The sequence below is a fragment of the Cyanistes caeruleus genome, chromosome 3 (assembly GCF_971803275.1).
Source record: "Cyanistes caeruleus chromosome 3, bCyaCae1.hap1.1, whole genome shotgun sequence".
NCBI classification, from domain to species: domain Eukaryota; kingdom Metazoa; phylum Chordata; class Aves; order Passeriformes; family Paridae; genus Cyanistes; species Cyanistes caeruleus.
The window spans coordinates 69,886,657-69,909,319 of NC_141703.1; the positions used below are offsets into that span (position 1 = coordinate 69,886,657).

Sequence of the window (22,663 nt, forward strand, 5' to 3'; positions counted from 1 at the left end):
CTGAAATCCTCAGAAAATGCTATTTGATGCAGAATATTTGGCATTCTTTGAAAAGAGGTAGCTTGATGAGCTGACAGACTCTGGCCCATCCTGCTCCCACCACTGCTCCCCAGCCACTCAAGAGCTGAGGGATCCCCACCTCAGCTGATGCTCAGATGCCATCTCCCCGCATCCCATCTCTCAGAACATGCCCCACTGAAGCACACTGTTCAGCCATGTAAAGTTGCTGGGTTTACTGTTATTCTTTAAAAACACAGCAAAAAGTTCAAACTTTTGGTTTTGCTAGTCTGGAGAGGTGGGCTGCTCAGATGTTCTTTTGTAGATACAGGAAAGCAAAGCATTAACTGAAAAAATAAAAACCCTATGACAAAGCAAACAAAACCAAAGTCACACCATAAAGTATTTATTAAGAAACAAAGGGGGCTTTTTTCTTCAGTTGTAAGAAACACTTTAAAGCAAGTGCTCTTTCGGAGATTTAAAAGCTATATCAAATGGTAACATTGGTTTTACATTATTGTACATGACATTAAAAAAACACCACATATCACAAAATTCCTTTTATTAGAACTCCGCTTTCTCTGCCTCCAGTTGTAAATTAATTTCTACAGACTTAAATTTAACTTATTCTTTTTTTTTCTTTCTTTTTTTTTTTTTTTTTTAAACAAGTAAACAATATACAAAGATTCACCTGAATTTTGTAGGTCAGAGGAGGTGGCCTGTGCAAGGCAGGCAGTGGTGGGGAGCTGACTTGGCTCACAGCTGGGCACGGTCACGACCACAGGAGGAGCTGCTTGTCTGGCCATGCAGCCTTGGCCAGGGCTCACCCAGGGCCAAGCACCTCCTGCTCCTGGGAGGACAGAGCACAGGCAGCTGCACCTGATGCCAGCTCAGTGTGACCCTGCTGCAAGGTGGGCAGGTAGAAACCTACACCCCCAGAGACCAGAGAGTGCAGGGGGTCCTTCAGAAGCCTGGCAGCACCCAGCCCTGGAGCACCCAGCGCCCTGAAGATCCCCGAGCTGCGCGGCATCCGACACCTCCAGCAGCCGGGCGCCGCCTTCCCAAGGACACCCAGCCTGGTGGGAGAGGAAGCCAGGCCTCACAAACCAATCTTTCTGTCCAGCTCCTGCACACTGACTGGGCGATCGCAGCCAGGAACAACAGATCTGGGATAAATTACCTATTCATTTCCCCGTGTCAGTGGCCAAACCATGGCTGCCTGCTGCAGACTGCCTGTGTGTGGCGTGTTTATGAGTAAACCATTGGGTTTGGCAATGCGTCTGCACACTCCTTGTCATTTAAAAACAGACATACAAAACATAGCATCACAGTTATTGCTACATATTGATACAGTATCAGACAATAAGAAACCTTTTGTCATCACTGGTCTGGTTACAGTAATTGCTTGGGTTTTGCACAGGGCCTCAAGTCTTCTGTTGCACTGTTTTGGCTGAGGAGCAAGTGGATGGAAATGCAGAGGCTACATTTTTAAGAGACAAAACCAGCCTTAGTTTGCTGCATTTGGGGGTGATATAATTAGAATGATCTGTTTGCTGCCTCTTCAACCTGGAGAGGTGTTTTCCCCAGATGAAGAAAAGCAGGACAGAGCCAACAGCTCTGGTGTAAAGTGCCTCTACCATCTGCATATCACCACCTCCATGACCCCTGTGACACCACAAGCAGCTTTGTCCTTTGGTTGGGCCTTTTACTTTATTTTTTAAATAGAGCTGTGCCTTCCTAGTTCCCTGCCACAATGGTAAAGAAGAAAAGAGGATGGATTTCAAACCTCCACCAACCCGTTCACATCCCAACTGGGTTCTGTGTAACACTGCCCCACTCCCATGGGCTAGGGCAGGGGACTGGGAATGGGCTTGGGGGGACAAGAGAAAGTCCATTTTCCTACAGGCAGACTCCAATGCAAGCAGGCTTTGGGGCTGACACCTTCATGGGCATATTCACATGGGTTTCCTGCTTCATGGGAAGTGAGGTTAAATCAGGCATGTTTGGAATCACAGTCTGACTTCTCTCTGCCAAGACAGGTTCAGTTCAAACACTGCCAGCTGTACCAAAAGCTTTGCTGAGTGTCAGGAAGAGCAAGCACCTCGTACCCTGGTTTTAGTAAAACTTTCACAAAGATAAAGTCTGTGCAAACCACTACTGGGTCCTGATCTTGAGACAAAACCAAACCAAGAATCGTTTCAAGTGCACTGGAAAGAAGAGCAGAATAATTCTCTCTTCTAATTCCTACATAATACAAGGAAAATTGATCTTTGCAAGACCAAGCCTCTGGTGGCATTTCACCCCAAAGCAGGTGTGTGTAAGAAGCCAAGGAGGCTGGTACCAGCTCCCAGCACACAGGGATTGCACTGTTCGGCTCTCAGTTGTGATTGTCTGTAAAGCAACGGGAAATGTCATTACGGAGCTGGGAGCAGAGAGGTTTCTGAAGTACTGCGGTCTTGTACAGTGTAACAAAACTCCTTCTAGAATTAATTAGGCAAATACTTGTGACCATGTCATACCTGAAGGGCACTTAACGGCTCCGACATTTATCTCATGAGTACAGTGATCTGAAATACATATGCATTTCCAGCGTAATCCTTCGCCGCCGTAAATCACGCGCTGGAATGAGAGCGTATCTGGCGACGTTAATTCCGAGATATCATCCTTACAGTTCCTGGCAACAGACCCCGATGAAAATAAATGGTTTATAAACACTGTCTGACATGCATGAGCCTTTCAAAATTATTTACAAGCGGTGTTCTGGGAGCTTTGTTCCAAGGAAGTATTTCTCCTCTGTTCAGTTCAGATATTAAAATCGGCTGGGTGGGAATGGGAAGGCAGTGGCACTACACAGTCACAGCTGGGTACATCTTCTGCTCGCTGTTAGTGTGGGGGTAGGGAGACTGGATCTGCCTGTAGCCACTCTGCAGGCCGTCCAGGAAGGGGGGCACCGGGGTCAGCGGCATCGAGTCGTGCTGCATGGCGTAGCCCACGTACTGCGGGTGCAGGTACTGGCCTTGGTGCGGCACGATCTGCGTGGCCTGCTGGCAGTTCAGCACCGAGAAGTTCGTGGGCATGTTGACGTAGACGTTATTCATGGTCCCTTCTGGCAAGCAGCAGTTGGTCTGGGACCTCGTCGGTGGAGCTCTGGCTCCCGAGTTGGCGCTGGAGCTGGAGCTGGCAGCCGTGCTCGACTGGCGGGAGGAGGAACCCCGGGAGGTGCTGGCACTTGGGATCATGGGGATCGTCTCCATCAGGCGGGTGCCTGCAGGGGCTCGACTCTGCTGGGGCTCCTGTTTGGGCCGCAGGCATCTGCAGCAGCAAGCTGCCACCAGTGACCCCAAGATGATGAAGGCGACAAATACAGATCCCACAATAAGGAACGGCACGTAGATGGGCACTGCAACAGCAAGGAAAACATTGTCACCGGGGGCCAAGGACAAACCTTGGCAGCTCCAGGAGAAGTCCCTGCTTTGTCCAAGCAGAGGCCACCTCCTCCCAGCACAGGTCAATACAAGCCAAGCATTTTATACTAGAATGATGAAAAGGGCTGCTAAACCCAATGCCTTTGAATTTCCCTCCTGTTGATGGGGGTCTAGTTCACAGCAACCACTGCTCCACATTTCCTCAAATTGTGTCTCCAATATGCTCTACTAGAATAATCAGGCAAGATAAAGCTGGGTTTGAACAGTGCCTTAGGGAGATACCTGGGGGCAGGATCCCTGCTGAGGGCTCAGGATCATGGGGTAGTCAAAGCCTGGTAGCACGTGACATCCCTCTCCATCACCAGCCCACTCTGGCTGTTGTCAGCCCGCTGGGGCAGGGTGACAGCCAGGCAGTGACCAGGCAGTAGTCACAGGGGCTCTGACACCCCACAGCCCTGGGGATGAAAGCCCACCCGTTCTACACTTCAGCCCTGGCTTTAGGGAGAAACCACAGAGCAGGCGGTGCAGAGACAGCACCATGCTCCAAAGGGGCAGCATTCCTCCCTGTAAGGCCTCATGAAGGGACATCAGGGCAGGAGGACTGAGGGTGGGCAAGGAGTGGGAGCAGAAAGTATGGATAATGCTCACTGGTGCCATCAGGAGCCACCCAAGGATGGTAAACACCATCCTTGGAGGAATCTGGGCTATGTGTACAGATTTCACAGAATACACTTGAGTTGGAAAGGAATCAAGACCAGCTCTTAAGTGAACGGCCCATACAGGGATCAAACCCACACTGGTGTTACAAGCTCCATGCTTCATCTAGCTGCAGAGCTAATCCAGGGATTTTGGATTCTGCAGGGAATTTTTTCCAGGGAAAAAGTTTTTTTCTCTACTTCAGTAAGCAATCTACATGGATATATCCAAAAATAACAAAGGGAAGGTGTCTCCCTTCAGTGCTTGTGAATGCTCCCAGCATGCCTGGAGTTCATCACTTCCACCAAAACCTGGCAGCTCCAAGACTCAGGCAGGGCTATGGATCCCTGCTTGACCCTGTCTGACCCTGCTAAGGCAGCCACTGCTAATGACCCACAAGTTAATCAGTGCCAGCACAGGGCAATGGCTCCCAAACCGGCAAAGTAATAAATTTTAATTTAAAAAATTGTAAAAAAATGCATTGTTCTTAGAACTGCAAAGGGGGGCTTTATCTGTCTGCTCAAGTCGGAATACTTCCTGGCACAGCTGATTACATGAAGCGAGTTATAACCAAAAAGCCACTCTTCTTCCATCACTTTAGTACTTTTAAACAAAAGGCTGTAAAACACCATCTCCACTTCTGCACTTGGCGCTACAGCAGCTCTTGAGCAGGTGCACACACTTGCTCCACACTGTAATGAGCAAGTTTTCCAAGAGTAAATCTGTCCTAATTATAACATCACTTCAGGCTACTTCTCCCGCACTCAGCGTGTGTGGATGGCAGCAAGGGTGCTGGGGAGACACCGGGGCTTTTTCAAACAGCAGCAAAAAGATTTGAGTTTATCCTTGAAATTCAATCTAGTAAAACCAGTCCTAAGTGGGGATATCAAGGCTGAAAGGACATACACAATTACAGTGGGGACCAGCTAGAGTCCTTTTGAAATATCCTGTTACTTTTCCCGATCTGCTCATACAGGTTGTCTCATTTTTCCTTGCCTTTTCAATGGGGAGCTCAACCATGGCTGAGGAGCCCGTTCAAAGCGGCGGCAGAGCTGTGCCAGGCCGAGCCGGCTGGCCCGGGACTCAGGGGAGTGGTGTCACCTGCTCCGACAGAGATGTGGCTGGGATTTTCCAGCGGTAAGGGCGGGAAAGGCAGGCCTTCAGCTTGGGCACTTTTGCCCGTCTGAGAGCGGCCGCCGGGCCCGGCCGGCGCCGACTGCATCCGTCCTGCCCCACGACTCGACGGAGGGGGAAACCGGCGGTCAGGGGGGAAGGGGCGGCAAGAAAATCGCCGCAAACCCGCGACGGCTCCCGTGGAGCCGCCGAGCCGGAGACACGCCCGGGGCCATCCTCGCCGTGCCGGGGCCGCCTCACCTGCCGCGCCGTCGGGGCCGTCCTTGCCGGGGCGGCCCGGCTCGCCGCCGCCCTGCCGCCGGTCGTTGTCGCAGGCGCCCTGGTCGAGACGCGCCTCGGCGCTGGAGCAGCAGTACCGGAGGGCGCAGCTGCCGCAGCAGATGGTGGCGTCGCCGCCGTCGAAGCGCTCGGGGCACTGGAAGCCGTCCCGCCAGCCGCCCTGCCCGTCCAGCCAGCCGTGGCAGTACTCGCCGCTGGCCGCGGCCCCCGCCGGCAGCAGCCAGCCCAGCGCCGCCAGCAGCAGCCAGCCCCGCATGGCGCCGCCGGGGGGGCGGCCGCCCCGTCAGGGCCCCCCCGCGCCGGGGCAGCGCCGCCCGGCCCCCCGGGGCAGGCAGCCGCCGCGCTGCGGGGACTCTGGCCGCGGGTCCCGCCGCCGCCGCATGCCCGGGGCCGGCCCGCGGGGTGCGGAGCCGCCGCCCGGGGCGCGCCGGCGGAGCGGGAGGCGCCGCTACTCCGCTCTCGCTCCCCGCCGCCTCGCCGCGCCCGCCCGGCCCGCGCCCTCCTCCGCTCCCATGGGCGAGGGACGGCGGCAGCCTAAGATCCTCGCACGGACGGACAGACGGACGGAGCGGGTCGGGCGCGCCGAGCCCGCGCCGCGCTGCTCCCGGTGCGCCCCGTCCGGCGCCGCGCGCGCTCCGCCGCTCAGGCGCGGGGGGCGCCGCGCCCGCTCTTATAGGCGGTGGGGGCGGCCCTGCGCGCATGCGCACTCCCCGCCCCGCCCCGCCCGACGGGGCGGTGCCGGCGCGCGGGCCGGCGGGGGTCGCGGCGCTGCCCCGGGGCGCGGGGACCCCGCCGGGCACCGGCGCCCAAAGCAAGGCGGCTCCTGTGTGTGTGCCTCACGGCTTCTTAAAAGTCAGTGGCAGCCGGAGGCCGGGCACGAGGATGCGCCTTCAGCTGCTGAAGTGTCAGGAAAGTCTGTGGTTTCTCGTTCTCTGTGAGACAGCTGTCGTGACACCAACCGCAACTCTGACTTACAATGCATTGCATCAAGTAAAAAAATACTTTTAATAAAAAACCACAAACAGGGGAGCTCTGATAAGTGGCGCTGGTTTCAAATTCCGCTATAAAGGCATTTATCACTGGGAAGAAGGTAACTGAAAAGTGTTGTGTATTTCTCTCGTTCCCTCAAGCTTTTCTTCTTCAATTTAGTTATTGTCCTTCTCCCCCCCCATCTTCATCCCTTCTTTTGTTCTCCTTTCAGCCAGGCTTTGACACCTACGGGCTTTCACTGAACTGCTGGTCTGGAGCACCAGATTCTGCTCAAATCAGTGACCAGGTAAATGCTTTCTGCTCCCTCAGCTTCGCTGCTGCTCCCAGTGAGTTCTTTCCCAAGCGCGGCCCTTCTGCAGCTCAGCCCATGGCCGGAGCCGTGCTGCTGCAAGGGCAGGGTGCAGAGGTGCTTCCCACACACCTCATACCTTACCTACCTCAGAGAGGATTAGTAACCCGGAGCAGCTAGCCTTCGGAAAAGTTTGAACTTACCAAGATGGAAATAGGGCTGTAGTGTGACAGGTTTTACATTACCCAATCAGTCCAGCTGGGTAAACGAGAAGCAACTTGCAGTCATTCAGCTGATGGGGTTTGAGATGCTCCATCTCAAAACCTGAGTAGCAGCTCCCTGAGCTGTCAGCTCCAGCACGAGGAGCCCACCAGAGACAGTCCTGGCCAGTCCACCCAGCCCATGTCCCCCACGGCACACAGTGCTCAAGACATCCCCATCAGCGATGGGGCACGGGGAGGGAAGGGGATTGCCTGGGGAAGGAATTAGAACCATGAGCTCCTGCCAGTGACCTGTCTTTGGATTTCTGGCAGCCAGCAGTGACAGCACAGCAGCTGTTAAATGCCTACATTCACAGAGGTCTTCCTAAGAGATCATTTTCCTTAAATCTGGATTATACACACATTTTCATAAAAAGAAAAGCAGCTTCTTGATTCTTTTATACGTGGCAAGCAAAATACTTTCCCATCCTTTGAGCTGATGGTTCACTGACACTCAGTAAGGTGGTTCTCTTTCAATAGCAAAACCAGACCATGAGAAGAGAGGTTAAAAGCAGACTATCTAATCTAATCTGTACTCCAAGTTAGGAGTCTTGATCATAACAAAATACCTGCACCAGATCCCCTGCGGAGATTATCTGTAACAGGTACTTTATATATTCAAGCTCAGGATTTGTCTCAACTTGCCTGGATAACAGCAGAGATAATAGTGTACCTCATTATGCTTTTGTGAAACTTAAAACATTTGGCACTTTGCAAAACGCTTTAGATCCTATTTAGTAATAGACTAATTAGTGGAGTTTGGGGTGGGTTTTTTCAGTGTCTTTACAAGCTGATCAGGTAATATCCCTATGATTTAAATTTAAAAGCACACAAAAGTCCAGAACCAAAGTATGTGAAAACACATAAATACAGCAGCAGTCTTTTCTTCTGTGACTTTTTCACTCACTTTCCTGTGTCAAGTAATCTCATTACATTGGTTCAATCTATTTCACTGTAAAATAAACCCATCCCAGATTTTGTAGGACACCAAACACATCACATCCCATCAAACTCAGCATAGTGCAGCTTCTAGACATAATTGAAATACCATATAGATGCTGGAGTGGGAAAAGATTTTTAAAGACTATATGTATTCAGTAATGATCACATAGTCTACAAATCTCTATTACCTGCTTAAACTTTCTTTTATTATTTTTTTCTACAAGTCTCTGAATTTTTACTACTATTACCAGGTATCGTTTTCTGAGGCTTTAGGGTCAGTAGAAATGTTCTTTGCCACTTTCCAGCCAAATGTATGATCTCAGGAAAGCAAATACAATGTTTTATTTGGAGCATTTGAAGAACTGACCTGCTGTTCTGCTAGTCCTAAAAAAATTGTCTCTCTTAGAGCAGGGAAAGTAAGAGTTAAAAGCACTTTTGCTAGTTGTCTGAAAAAGGTGAATTTTCCACATAATTTTTAACACCCTGAGCTACAAACTGCCTGAGCAGCAGTGTAGGGGCTGAGTCCATCCACAGCACATTACAGCATCTATAGGAGCCAACATCCAGCACTGGCTGTGTGAGAGCAGTTCCTGCACCCCTGTATGCCTGGGTACACAGCTGTGGCACAGCTCCTGTGCCACTGCCCAGCCTGGATGCTGATCCTTGAAGGCAGAGCTGCTGTGGGATAATGGCCACCATATGTTTAAGTGGCTCTCTAACAGTGGTATCTTTTTACCTTGTAAATTCATTCAGTCACTGCACTGACAGGTATTCTCCTTATTGTAACAAGGACAATTTTGCTGTTTTTCTATTACAGTCTCTCTCCAGATGGAAATTTTTCAAAAGTATTTCTGTGCTTTCAGAGCACGGCGCTTTGCTTTCCTAGGCATGCCTCATGTGCTAAAGTTCTTTGCAAATACAACAGCTCCTACTTAAAAAAAAAAGACAACAGAAATAAAAAAGACATGAGAAAAGAAACAATACAAAAGCACATCTCATTCTGAACAGCTCCCAGTTCAAGAGAGGGAAACATGAGGACACTCCACCTTGAGTCTGAGCTGCTGAGCCATTCACAGCAAGGTACCACAAATATTTGTTGGGGCTGGCTGTGCAAAACACATAGGACAGGAAGGGAGGAAGAAAAAGGGCAAATTAGTGAAAACTGTAACAATAAGTAAGAAACAGTTGCTATCCTCCCCTTTGGGTGTCTATCCTACAAATTCTCCAAGACAAGACAGGAACACAGACCCCTCACCTTATTCGGTATCTCTGTCTGTTTTGGTTGGAGTGTCTCCTAGGGCCAGGAAAAGGAAAACCCTGTGACATGACTCTCTAAGCTGCTGTGAGCTTCTGTGGGTGTGTAAGTGGTTCTCTCTGTTAGGGATGTTTTGTTTTCCCTATCGTATTTTCAACCCACGCTGTTGTAGCTTGTCACATTCCCTTGATGTTAAGAGAGAACACAAAACTGGCAGCAACTCCTCTTTTTAACCCATTGGTGATCAAGTTCAGATGGCAGATGGATATTGTCTTCTTTTCTCCTTTGGAATTTCCAGTTTCATTCTTGATAGCTTTGTCACTTGGGCACAAGTGAGATTATCTGCTTTCCACTGCCCAGCCCTGGATGCCTAACAGGCATACATGTATTTTCCTATTTTATTTAGCTCACATACCTACTGTTACATCATTACTGTGAAACAATTTTGCAACCTTATCAAAAATCTTGAAAATCCGGATTCTGGAATTACTTTGGCTCTACTGTTGTGTCCATAGCATTAGAGAACTGTAATTTGTCCATAACAAATCAGAACTGTAAATTAAACATAGCCTGAAGTCTTCAGCTAGAACTAATCATCATGGTACTATTGTTTAGATGACTTGGTATGTAAAAGTCTGGTCATGTTTACCACAAAAGATAGATTTTTATTGCTTTCTGTACACTTGAACAGCAGAGATTCCTCTTCTTGGTAGCACAAAATAAAGGAATTCATTCTGATCATGCAAGAGGTTAGTTTAAAAACAATTTGTTTCTTGCTTGTAGGTTTTTAAACTTACAAACAAATCACCTTGGAGTTGAATTCCGTGCATCTTGTCCATTAATCCCAGCAAAGTCACTTCTCAGGCAAAACTGTATTTCCCTCTGCGAAAGCAATGCCTTGCTGCCCCCATGTGAAGTTAGTGAGAAGAGTAGCATTACTGAAACTCCACGGTGGAGTTTGTATGGAGAACTGTTGAATTTGAGATCACAATCTGTACTGACAGGTTATACCAACACTATTTCCCAGGTGAGGATAGTTACCAGAATATATGAGCTTACCTTAGTAGCTTTTCTTTTTCTTCCCACCCTGGTTATTGAGTACCTTTTACACTAGTGTACCTATGGCAAGTATAATTTAAACACCATCAATATATTTAAGGGTGGAAACAGCCACTCCAATTGTGGTATTCATTGCATAAGCTGGACTGGTTTTTATTTCTGCTTAGGGAACATATTTAATATCTACATTTTAAAATACATGTGTACTCATAGCAAAAGGCTTTCTTTTATTGGCTCTCATTTCCTGGCAAATAATTAGATCAAGATGACCTGGGGGGGGGGCGGGGGGGGAAACCCCAGTCACAGAATGAAGCAAAGGACTGTAAAACCAGCTTTGAATGAAGGGATATGAAGTTAGCACACTCCTCAGGGGCTGGGCTGTGAATCTGCAGAGGCTGTGCCGGCACTGAGCACATCAGGAGCTGAGCTCCTGCTGTGAGTGCTCGCTCTCAGCACACGCCGCAGTGACAGCAGCAATCAGTGCTGGCACCACCTTATCACAGCCAGCACAGACACCTCCCGTATCGCCCGTCTGGCTCCAAAATGCACCGCTGTCCTGATAACGGGGTTGGGAGATGCAGCTGAAGGGAGGTGAGCGGGTAACAGCATCTCCAAGTGCCGGGGGACATTTCCCTACAAATTCACGAGTGCAGGAGGAGGCTGTCACTCAGAAAACATGTCCCAGTTTCAGCACAGCCCAGTCGGAGCAGAGCTTTAGGGAGCTTGTTAGCGTTGTCCAACTACTCAGACAGCCTTGAATTAATACAAATGTCAGGCTCTTCTCCCTCGAGTCTTAGTGCATTGATTTTTGGAGCTTCCACTTGCTGCAGACACAACAGATTGCTGTATGATATATAAAAGCCTGGATACAAAGCTGGTGTGCACAGCTTCAAATTGAAAGGGATGCTGTTTCCTAATTGATTTATTACTTCTGCTCCCACCAACCACTCCAGCCACCAGCAAGAAAAGGAAAGAATTTTAATCTTTTTTTTTCTCACTCCTCAGCCAAAAAACAGAGGAAGAATTACTTGTGGGCTAAATCCATCATCTCACTGTCTGCCCTCACAGTGAGGCTGGCCAATTTGACAAGGCATCGTTATTAAAAAGTTATTTAAACTAAATAAAGAAACCCCCAGGAAAGTACAGGAATTTTCCACATTCACACTTCAATTTATGCCACGCAGAGCACAAAACTTGAGCACTTCATCAAAAGCAGGAAGAGAAAACTAAGGATATTTAAAAGCAGACATTTCCTGATGTTCACCTGCTAATGCCATTGTGCAAGACAAGGCTTTGGGCACCATACAGCAGAAGCAGCATCACTATGCAGCTGTTGCTATTTATTGCACTTTCTGCCTGTGCAGTGAAATCAGTGAGGTTCCAGCAAGAAAAGAAGCCTTCTTCTCATAGTACAGCTCAACAGGACTTAGTGCAGCTAAATTTGCAGTTTGGGGGTTTATATAGGAATTATTACTGCAGACAGGCAAGAAGCAGCAACTTGTGGAAAATTAACAATATTTATGAGAATATTTTCTAGATCGGAACATTTTCTTATACTGCTTAGAAAAGAAGTAAAGAAGACTGTATTTGCTTGAATGACTCCTATCTTACTCAACAATTATCTAGCCTGGCAAAGAGGCTCTGGAATTTTGCTCCTCCCTCCACTTCCCAGGGCTAACTTTAAATGATACATCCAGCACTCTGCAGCAGTGTTCCGTTTCTGATGTTACCATTTCTGTCACTGGTGGCCAGGTATCACCATCCATCTACCTGAGACCAGGATCTTACCCCCATATCCCTTCTGCCTCTGTATATTCCAGCAGCTCCAAAGCCTGGCAAGCCCTGATGCCACAGCAATGTGGATATCATCATGACAGAGCAACAAGCACCAGCTGCTGCAGCACTAGAAATAAGTCATGGGGAGAAGTGACGATGAAGGTGACAATTCTCAAGTGCAAAATGACGAATTACACAGAGGAGCATTTCTAGCTGGATATTTTTACTAATAAGTATAAATTGAAGCTAACATGCTTTTGTATTAGACCTACATCTCCATTACAGAAATTAAATTTTGACAAGCTGCCACAGTCTTTCTGCAGTTCCAGCCTCTTTATCACATACCCAACACAAGTGGGAGGTTGCTATTGGCACTGACAACATCATGACACCCGAAGCCAACATAAGAAATGTTAAAAGCCTTCCCTCTTCAGTCTCAGAGCAGTACTCAGCATCAACTTCTCTTTGCCACCATGGGATCAGGTAAGAGCTTTGCTCTGTGGTTCATGCCACATAAGCTTAGTTAGCAGACAAAGGTCTCCCTGTCCCTGGGAATAAGGCTTGCTTCTGGTATGGCTGCTGGAGGTATGTGAACATCTTTCTGCTCCTTAGTCAGCAACTAAATAAAATACAAGATTAATTCCTATTTGAGATTGATATAATGTGCATTGCTAAGATTTGTTTCCATGGCATTAAGGCTGGCACCTTCCTTCCCTATCACTTCTGTCCATTTACTTTGTCTGACCCAGTGCTAAATTAGAACCCCTGTGGCTGTTAAATGAGGCAACACTCTGAAGAGCTGTGCCACATACAGCTGCACCAAACAAAGGCAGCACGGTGGTACAGATACAGGTATGCTCTTCATCACTCCTCCACACATTGTCACAAAACGAGTGGTCTCCAGCAGAGATAGAGATGTCCCCACACTGCAAAGGACTACCTGCTTGCTGCCATTGCTTCCATTCAGCATTTCAGTTCACTCATTCCAGAATTCATTTTGAAAGAGGGCCTTTTTTTTTCCAGTAAGGACACCTTTATCACATCTATCTTCTCCCTAGACAGAACCACAGTGAAAGTGTTTACGCTCAAAGGTTAGATTCCTTTTATGTGTATGTTAATAAAGAAATAAGGGTAGCCCAAACAGCCAAGGAATGCTAACACTGTTAACAGAATGAGAAAGTGCATGTTTTTTCACTTTAGGGTAGCTTCTACTTAGGTACTTAACCATGAAGTTAATAGACTACCCAACTCTACACAGTTTGTGCATACTTTTCTCCCCAAGGTTTCACTCAATTCAAAGTCTACTCAAGCTGCCTGTCACCACTTTTTTTTTTTTTCCCATGAGAATCTATCCCTTTCTCCTCCTAGTAAGAGTACATGGTTATTTTTCAAGTTTCATATAATAAAGTTTCCTTGACTTTGAATACTCATCAAGTGTGTGTTTCATTGTTTTTAGTACAGCGCAGTGACTGATCAAAACCTCCTAGCTTGCTTTTGTGGCCAGGATCATCATTACCCCAAAAGCATATCCTGTTACCACAAAGTGCCATTTTAAATGCACAGAGCCAGCAAGGGATTTTTTACCCAGGAGCTATATGCCAGCTTCTAATCAGAACTTTATTTTGGAAGCAATTACATGATTTTCTAATAAACTGCTGTCCTGCTGGTACCAAGCACACGCCGCAGAGCGATACCTGCATTAAGGAGAAAAGAAAAAAAAGAGAAATCCATCAGTCTGGAAAACATTAATTGAACAAATAAGTATCTTTTGCCTCTTCAACTATTGACCTATTTAGGACAGGAGTATATATTCCAAGTTTTCCATACAAATGTTCGACAGAAATGACCTGATATCCTGGTGGGGGCTGATCTGTACTCAAAGAAAAGTAAAATTAAACCAGAAGCTCTTCTAGCTTGTAGAAGCTTCTAAACTTAATCGTAATCTTTTCTTAATAATCTAGAATTGCCTTACTTCTAAAGGGTGAGAAAACAGAAAACAAAGCGAATGAAACATGCAGCCTACTCACCTCGTCACTGCGGCATTTAACAGCAGCCATGGGTTACAAAGATTAAGTTCCTGAGGCAGAGTGAAAAAAGCATTAAGTAATAAACCTCCTAGCAACAGGAGACAAATGGGTCAGAAAGACTGTTCAAATATTGAAGTCCAACAAAATTCTACCACCTTAAAAAAAGTGTGTCAGAAAAGGTTTACAACAAGGAAACAGAAGGTGACATACCTTGTCATAGAGTTGATTAGATTGAAAATAATCAAGTCTGACCATTAACCCAGCATGGCCATGTTCACTGCTAACCCATGTTCCTAAGTGCCAAGCCAACACTTTCTGAACACTTCCAGGGACAGTGACTCCACCACTTTTCTGGGCAGCCTGTTCCAGTGCTTGACAACAAGCGTTTCAGTGAAGAATTTTCCCCTAATACCAAACTAAACCTGCCCTAGGACAACCTAAGGTTATCTCCTCTTGTCCTGTCACTTGTTACCTGGGAGAAGAGGCCCACCCCCACATGGCTGCACCCTCCTTTCAGGCACCTATAGAGAGTGATGAGGTCCCCCCTGAGGCTCCTTTTCTCCACCCTAAACACCCCCAGCTCCTCACAGGACTTGTGCCCCAGACCTATCCCCAGCTCTGCTGTGTCACCCTGAAAACTCAGTTTTCTGAGCTTGCTGACATAGTTTTCTAAAGACTTTCCCAGGACAGTAACTGTAAACATAGATATGTATACATTCTTTCTGATACATGTCTTTGATGGCCATCTTTCACGGCCAGTGCGGTTGGGAAGGTGTTAACCTGACTATCCAATCCCTGGCCATGGTCAGAAACCTATAAATTCTGAGAAGAAATAAAGCTCTCTCTTCCTTTCACCACACCTCAAGCTGTGTTCGTGTGACCTATTTCGTATCCAGCAGCAACACTGCTGCCCTTCTCTGGGCACGCTCCAGCCCCTCAATGTCTTTCTTGCACTGAGGGGCCCAGAACTGAGCACAGCATTTGAGGTGTGGCCTCAGCAGTGCCGAGTACAGGGGCACGGTCACTGTCCTGGCCTTGCTGGTAACACTCCTGATACAAATGCACCTGTGCAAGCCATGAGTTGCCAGATTCTCCAGGAGGACACTGGGAGAACGTGTCAAAGGCTTCATAGTAATCCAAGTGGAAAACATACACAACTTTTCCTGCATCCACTGAACTTCTCACCTTGTCACACAAGATCAGTCAAGCAGAACCTGCCTTTCACAACCCCCTGCTGGCTGGGCCTTGGTTGTCCTGCACACATAACGGCACTTAAGACAATTTGCTCCGTCACCTTCCCCAACATTGAGATCATGCTGACAGATCTGTAGTTCCTTGGATCTTCCTTGACCCTTCTTGTAGACAGGTGTCCCATTTGCTGACCTCCAGTCAGTCAGGACCTCCGTAGTTAGCCAGAAGCTCTGGTAAATGATTGAAAGTAGCTCAGCCAGTTCTTCTACCAGCTCTTTCGGTATCCCTTGATGGATTTCATCCAGACTTGCAGCTCTCTAAGTGGCATGGCAGGTCACTGACCGTTTCACTGCACGTGCTGCATGACAGCTACCCCAAGGGTCCTGTGGTGGCAGTATGTAACTGGCAGCCTCCTGCCACCTGATAAACATTCAACACTGAGCTCAGAAAAAATGATCCTGAATTGAACTGAGTTGTCCCATTCACAGCAGTAAGCCTTGTGCATTACATCCCCTCACCTCTCTCCACACTTCATCCCCATCACACCTCCATCCTCCTTTTATGGAACCTACCAGCCTGGTTGAGTGGAGATGGCACAACACAGCTATGCTGGAGCTCCATGGATACTGTCATAGTGGGTAACTGCATTCTTCCAGAATGGTGGCAGGCATCAACTCCATGTCAAGCCCCATCCCAAACCCAGGTGCCCATTTCCATGAGAATCCATACCAGTCAATGGCCATGATACTTTAACCATCCATCAGTGTCTGGAGACAGCAGCCACAGTGCTGGAAAGTACTTAATGAGAGGGAAGAGAGAAAGAGCCTGACAGCACAATCCCAGCAGTTAGCCCCAAAACTACATCATTTATTGCTGGAAATTTTTGCACATAGTTACTTGTTCTTAGAAACTTGAAAAAGTTTTAGGGAAACAAACTTTTTATAGAGCATGAGGCTTTAACGCTCTATGGTACTAACAGATACTCTTCCCATTAAGAATCTAACAAGGTGCTTCCTCTCCTGAGATATTCCAGGTATAACCAGTAACATGACTGAGCTGGCATGAATGACTGGATTTTTTCTACTGTCCTCATGAGTAGTGGAGTGGAAACAACTAAAGAATTACCACTGACATCAAAGAGACGTGGAAACGCCACTAAAGCTGTATTCCTGAACCTTACTTCAATTTTTTTAACAATTATGCCATAAATGCAATCACGATCCAAAATGCAGTTGTTAGGAACATGTAGATGAAGGGAATGTAGCTGAATTTGGATTTTTTTGTGGTGAGGAAGATGCATAAACTCTGACCCACTCCACCTTATTTGAATCTCCTCATTCACAATCCACAAGAAGTAGGTAAGTGTAGTATCTACATCACTGATTGGACAGGAACAGAGACATACATGAGCTCAAAGAAAGTTCTGGATCAGAAAGAGGTTCCTGAATCAAGCAAAGGCACTGTTCTTTCCTTTCTGTTGTCTTCATTATAGGGAGAATGCTGAAGGAAAAACAAGTCACTTCTAGTAAAAGAAAGAGGTCACATACATAAGTTTATACCACAGCTGTACAAAAAGATACAAACTAACAGGAAACCACAGTCTTGCACTGGACTTGAACCTTCTTTCAAACCAAACTTTTCTTTCTTTACAGAACAGACAATCTAGACTTAATTTCATGGCTTTTAAATACACATCAGCTTCTTAACCTGCTTGTAGAAAACCAAGGCACACCTTGAATGCTTTTGTATTTTACACTCTAATCATATTAACATGTCTTTAAATTTGGGGGGGGGGGGGGGGGAAGAAATTTGAGACAATGCCTGCAGTGCTGATCCCTGAAAATCATGGCTAAATTCAACCACCCAAGTAATAGTCTGGGAATAGAATTATTTTAAATTCCATTTTTACTTTAGCTTGTACGACTATATGCGATTATTCTATTATATAGAATATAGAATTATATGTGAAGAAATTCTAGACAACCCCACAGCACAATACCTCCCTTTACCCCCTTATCCCTCCACACTTTCAATCCAGGATCAAGGCCCTAACTTCTGCAAGAACAATTCTGCACTATATGAACTCTAAGAGGAACAGTTCTACATATTAGCCAATAAGGTTTTCACTTCTCCTCTAATGTAGGAGAATGACAGGAAATGATCTTTCAGATAGGCAATATGTATTACAAGGATCACAGCATTATTGTTTTATTGTTTGCACAATGGTAAGTTGCACATATGGACAAATAGTACACATTTAGAATTAGTTTCACAAATTAATACATTGTAAGAGTCCAGTGGTTTAACATATTAACTATTAAAAAAAGAAGTAACAAAGGAATACAAACATTACAATTTTGACTGCAGCCCAATAAAAGTTTAAAAACAGGTTGAAATCAAAATAAACCGTAAGCTTTATTTTTATTGTGACATTAAAAAAAAACACATATCCCTTCCTAAGAGACTGCTCACAAAGATGCAATAACATACAAGTACAAAAATGAAGAATTCTGTGCTCAGTTTCCCCTTAATTTTATCAGATGAAGTGACAAACGAAACATTTGTCAAAGAGCAATCACTGCTGAATGCAGACACTTCCAAAACATACAAAATGATAGTAACACTTTAACAATAGAAAGCAAATAACAAAATCTCTACATAAAATCAACTTGGCTCCAAAGTTCCATGCTCACACATCAACCTGGTATCATTATTTGCAAGGAATCAATTGATCTATTATTTCCTTAAGATATTCTCCTGGACATTCCTAGTGCACACCAAATTGAAGATGCAGAACAACAAGCTATGATTTTTTGTGATATGAGAATCACAAACTAGTACTGGAATAGCTTTAACCTTCGAATTACATAATTTTCCTCCCCTGTTCTTGAGCAGCAAGTTACTGTAGTACACCTTGTCTGAAAGTCAATGCCCAACTGCTTTTAAGGCAGTGCTGACGTCAAGCTCATGAATTAACTTCGGTTGGGAACACTTAATTTGGGTTTTCATTAGGACAGTGCATCCTATCTCCCTTAAATGCAGGGAAAAGCTCATCCAGCCTGACAACTCGTCCTTGTAGCATCCTGAGCTTTCAGCTGAAATCCTGCAGTGCCCTACTCTTCAGCTCAGGAGAAAAACAATCAAAACAGTTTGGGAACATTACCTATGAAATGTCTGTACTGAAATCTCAGATTCTTCTTTAGACCTGGCTGATAAATGGGCCAAGAAAAAGGTTAAAAAAACCAAATCAAAACATCTATTAACCACTATCTACCAAACTTTATGAAATAGTAAACATTGTATTTCAGCTGGTTTTAAACAACAAAACACAGAAGCAATGATGACACAGCCTGGGACCCACTATTTGAAATTCCTAGAAACATCAAGATATGGGACCACAGGGCAACATGGAGAAACAAAACACACAAAGAAAAGGAGATCTGTCTGTGGGGGAAGGTATCCACATCTGTGTTTTATACATATATATATATACACATACATACACACAGATGTGTGCACTGTACTGTATATATTTACATCCATATACACAAAAACACCCTGAAGTAGATTTAAAGGCCATATCCAGGAACAGAAGATATGAACTCTAGTATTTGTACTAGAATATATTTTATCTGTACAAAAAAAAAAACCCAAACAAATATGCATATATTCATATGGTATAAAGCTTATTAACAAAAAATATTCTGATACTAACATTAGGTTAAATAGATGATTTTACAAGATTCTTTAATAATAATGCAGTATAGAACATTTCTAAAACTAGGGCCCAAAATAAAAATACATAAACGGGTTTCTATTCACAAGAAAATAGCTGTTCAATATGATTTCACTAGGGAAAAGTAGCAAAATTTTTATAAATCTCCTGGGATGCAATTTAATTAATGTATCAATCTAGAAAAATAGACTTTTCAGATGAAGAAAGTTGATGCACTTCCCCCTCCCTAAAAGGGGCGCCTATCTTTTCCCTCGCTTGTTTCCAGCTGGAGGTTTCTTCAGCTGAAGAAGTTGCCCTCCTGTCCCAAAGCCTGCAGATGCAGGATTAGACACCCCGAACGTCAGGCCAGCTGATGCTGTGATGCCAGGATTGCTGAAGTTAAACCCAGATGTAGTCGAGCTCCCAAAGCCTTATGGGGGAGGAAAAATATTTTAAAATATCAGTTATATCAGGATTGTAAATTTGTTCTTGAAGTTTTTAACACCAGCCACTTTGTTACCAGCAGTTGTAACACTTTTTACCAACGTGGATCAACAATGGTAAATCACATTGCTAGAGCACTAGGACTTGCCATGGCAACTTGGACATTGCAGCAGTAACAGAGGTTACCTGAGTGAGTGCAAACAATTATATCCTAAATCACAAGTCTATTATACCATTATCCATACAAGAGCAGCATACCAAGTCCCACTGAAACTGTACAACAGAAGAGCCATAATTCCTCGAATTCTCAGCATAAACATGCAGTGCACTCCTAAAGTGGAAGGGAAGGCAGCAGGTACAGGTGGACCATGGACCACCCACTTCACTCACAACAGTGAAATGTCAAAGCTGGAGTCAGGAGTGCTCAGCCTTCTTCCTCCCGACTTGGCTACCTCTGCCTGCCTTTATAATATATGTGGCACAGACCACACCTTAAATGTGAGGCAGAAAAGGCTCAAAAAGTCCTTGCCAAGCTGTTTGTATTTAAAAACATCCTTTATGACAAACCAAAAAACAGCACTGGAAACAAAGCTTTGGAAAATCTGAATGACTGGCTGAGCAAACTGTGCTATTTTAACTCCTCTATCAAGGTAAACTCTACAGTTTTCAGCAACAGTTACACTAACTCATTTCACTTTCTTTTATAAATATGTATCAGTTATGTGTAATCAGCTTAGATAATAATTGCAACTACTAGAGAATACTAGAAATTTCTCAAAGATTACTTAATAAGAAGCAGAACTTCATAACCTTACTTTTTTTTGTCTCAAGAGACTACAAAATAATAGGTAAGACACAAGCAAGTTCAGATTTTAACAAAGAGTGTCATACCAGTGTATGAAAACCTGCAAACAATTAAGATAATAAGAAAAATGGGACTGGTTCACAATCAAGTCAGAGTATAGTCTCAATATGTGTTACTTTCTATTGCTTCATTAGTTCTCTAGCAGACAGTTGAAGCAATCCTTTGGTCACATCAGTATATTCAAACTCAATGCCTAAAATATTTTTGGAGTACAGAAATAAAAGCCCAACTGGTTGTCCCACCAGAATCCTAAAGTTCCTCTAACAAGCCTGATGTCTTCTGTTCTCTCACTTGTTACTGACACTCTGCAATAAGAACTACTTCAAAACTTAACATTAAACTCTTCCTCCTGCAGTGTCTGGACTTGGGTTACACACATCATCTTGTCAAGAAAATTCATTATCAACATTCCAGTAACTTACAGTCCTACAGCATGCAATTGCCTGTACAGAACCAATTGTCAGTGTAATGGTTGTGCAGATCTACAGTATGACTGATGATAGTGACTGATAGTGTTCATTTGGGTCTTTTCTAAATTTTGTGGATACTTTGTCTCTCATCCTAGAATGTAAGGGGTCAAATACATGCAAGTGTTACTCCATTTCCCTGATAACTCTGAATCGAAGCTAAGATGTATCAGAGAGTCTCATGAATGACAAAAGGGTTACCTTTTTACTTCATGTATGTGAGATAACAGGCAAGCATTGCTTCCCATAGAAAACATCATGAATGCCATTCATAATAAAGCTGCATGTGAACTACAGTGTCAGGAGTTCAGTAGGCAAGTGTTCATAAATTACCCCCACTTTGCTACTTCTAGATGCAGGGATTATTTTGAAGCACGCAGAGAAGGCTTTATTTGAGTAACATTACAGTAAGAGGTACATAAACTATGGGACAGAAGACTGAGAACATGTTTACTAATTTAGATACAACCTGGAAAGCAATAGCTGTTCTGTTAGAAGTGACATTAAGGGCCTCCACAGAAGTTTAGAAAGGCAGATGTGAAATTCTTCTATATGGTATTCTCCTGTCATGGCAGCGTAATAAGGCCAAGGTACCAAATTTTGTTACAAGTAAACCAAATCCTAAAGCTGAACACTCAAATGCAAAATCTTCAGGAAATAAATTTGAACAAGGTATACACTGAGTGTTATTCCTGTTGCAAGAAAAGACACTCAATCACAGAGTAGCTCAGTTTAGATGGAAGACTCAAAGTCTTGAACCATAAGTACACGTGACCACCAAGGTCCTTTCTGAAAATAGTATTATTTATATGTGAAAAGTGATTTCAGGAAGTAAATTACAATCTGCCTGTCAAGGACACAGCCTTGACATCTCCCTGAAGGGCATTAAGATCTTACTTTATTCACTGGGCCTGGTCATCTCTGCTTCCAGCAAACCCTTTAGTTTGGTAAGCCAAAGATGAATATACTCCTTCCCACAACAGTTTTCGTTTTGGTTTTTTTTGTAATTTTAATACTACAGGGAGAAACAGCAGTTCATCAGATAGCAATCTATTCCTGCTTTCATCTCCCATACCACAATGGGTACTCCAGATCAAAAAGTATTTCAAGAGCAGCTTTATCTGATTTATTATAGCCTCTCTATGTAAAAGCTGCTCATGGATTATATTAAGGTCTGGTTTTCAGCAGTATGAGTCCGTCCAGCCATGATCCCACTTGATTATCTCTTATCTTGTCTACCAAGGCTGCAATTCTTCAATAAAAATAAGTCTCCAACAAAAATTTTCAACTCAGATCTTCAAAGTATATTTAGCATCTGTTTTCACAAAAATTGTGATTGTACACTCCCCCTCCACTTAAAATTTTATTAAATTATAAAGCAAATTCAATGGTCTTTTTTTTTTTTCCTTTTCCCATTACTTTGAGAGTCTTAATGTCCTTTACAATAAGCACACTAACATCAGCCCATTTGGTTGCCATTAAATGAGTAAGAATTAAATGGGACTTGTTTTGGAGTCAGCTTTCCACAGTGTCTCTGTGTGTTTCAGAGGGACACCTGAGACACTGTTCCACCTCGCAACTGTGACCACTAAGGAAATTGCAAGGAGACTGAAGCTGCTCTGCTTTACATCTACTGATGAACACAACAACTATTCCTGGACCAAGCCAAATTTACTATTAGAAGATTCTCAAAGACTACCAGAACATTCAGAATTTTCTCCTCAAATGCACAAACTGAAACTGAGAAAAGCAGTAATACCATCACAAACATTTTCACATCTTTTAAAGCAATTAAACCTAACTCATAAAAATCAAACACTTGACAGAACCAATTTGGGGATCTATAATTTTA

General features: G+C 44.8%; 2 protein-coding genes and 1 long non-coding RNA gene across 19 annotated transcripts in view; 1 reads left to right on the plus strand and 2 right to left on the minus strand.

Moving 5' to 3' along the window:
- Positions 1–387: 387 nt before the first annotated feature.
- SHISA2 (shisa family member 2) lies at positions 388–5,787 on the minus strand. The gene is made up of 2 exons (XM_086881781.1): positions 5,493–5,787; positions 388–3,397 (listed from the first exon to the last, which is right to left on the minus strand). The coding sequence occupies exons 1-2, from the start codon at positions 5,785–5,787 to the stop codon at positions 2,844–2,846; spliced, it is 849 nt and encodes a 282-aa protein (XP_086737907.1). The 3' UTR covers positions 388–2,843.
- Positions 5,788–6,286: 499 nt separating this feature from the next.
- LOC147654222 (uncharacterized) lies at positions 6,287–13,532 on the plus strand. The gene is made up of 3 exons (XR_015284734.1): positions 6,287–6,621; positions 6,733–6,807; positions 12,147–13,532. It is a non-coding gene; the product is annotated as an uncharacterized LOC147654222 (long non-coding RNA).
- Positions 12,309–22,663, minus strand: part of NUP58 (nucleoporin 58) — a 41,408-nt gene continuing 31,053 nt past the window's right edge. For 6 of the 17 annotated variants that reach the window (XR_015284729.1, XR_015284732.1, XM_086881794.1 and 3 more), the window contains one exon: positions 17,500–19,465. Coding sequence is in view for 11 of the 17 variants with exons in the window: in XM_086881794.1 (XP_086737920.1) it covers positions 19,296–19,465 (170 nt within the window). In the remaining 6 variants the exon portion in view is untranslated. Of the gene's footprint in view, positions 13,157–13,646; positions 13,797–14,129; positions 14,180–17,499; positions 19,466–22,663 lie in introns of those variants that run through there. The other 11 variants (XR_015284730.1, XR_015284733.1, XM_086881803.1 and 8 more) reach the window with 4 other exon arrangements.

What these genes read in the sequence shown, in the direction of transcription:
- SHISA2 (XM_086881781.1), bottom strand. Translation starts at nt 5,787, where the DNA reads ATGCGGGGCTGGCTGCTGCTGGCGGCGCTGGGCTGGCTGCTGCCGGCG. An exon ending in CGGCCCCGACGGCGCGGCAG is followed by an intron (nt 3,398 to 5,492) that starts GTGAGGCGGCCC and finishes TTGCTGTTGCAG; the next exon opens with TGCCCATCTACGTGCCGTTC.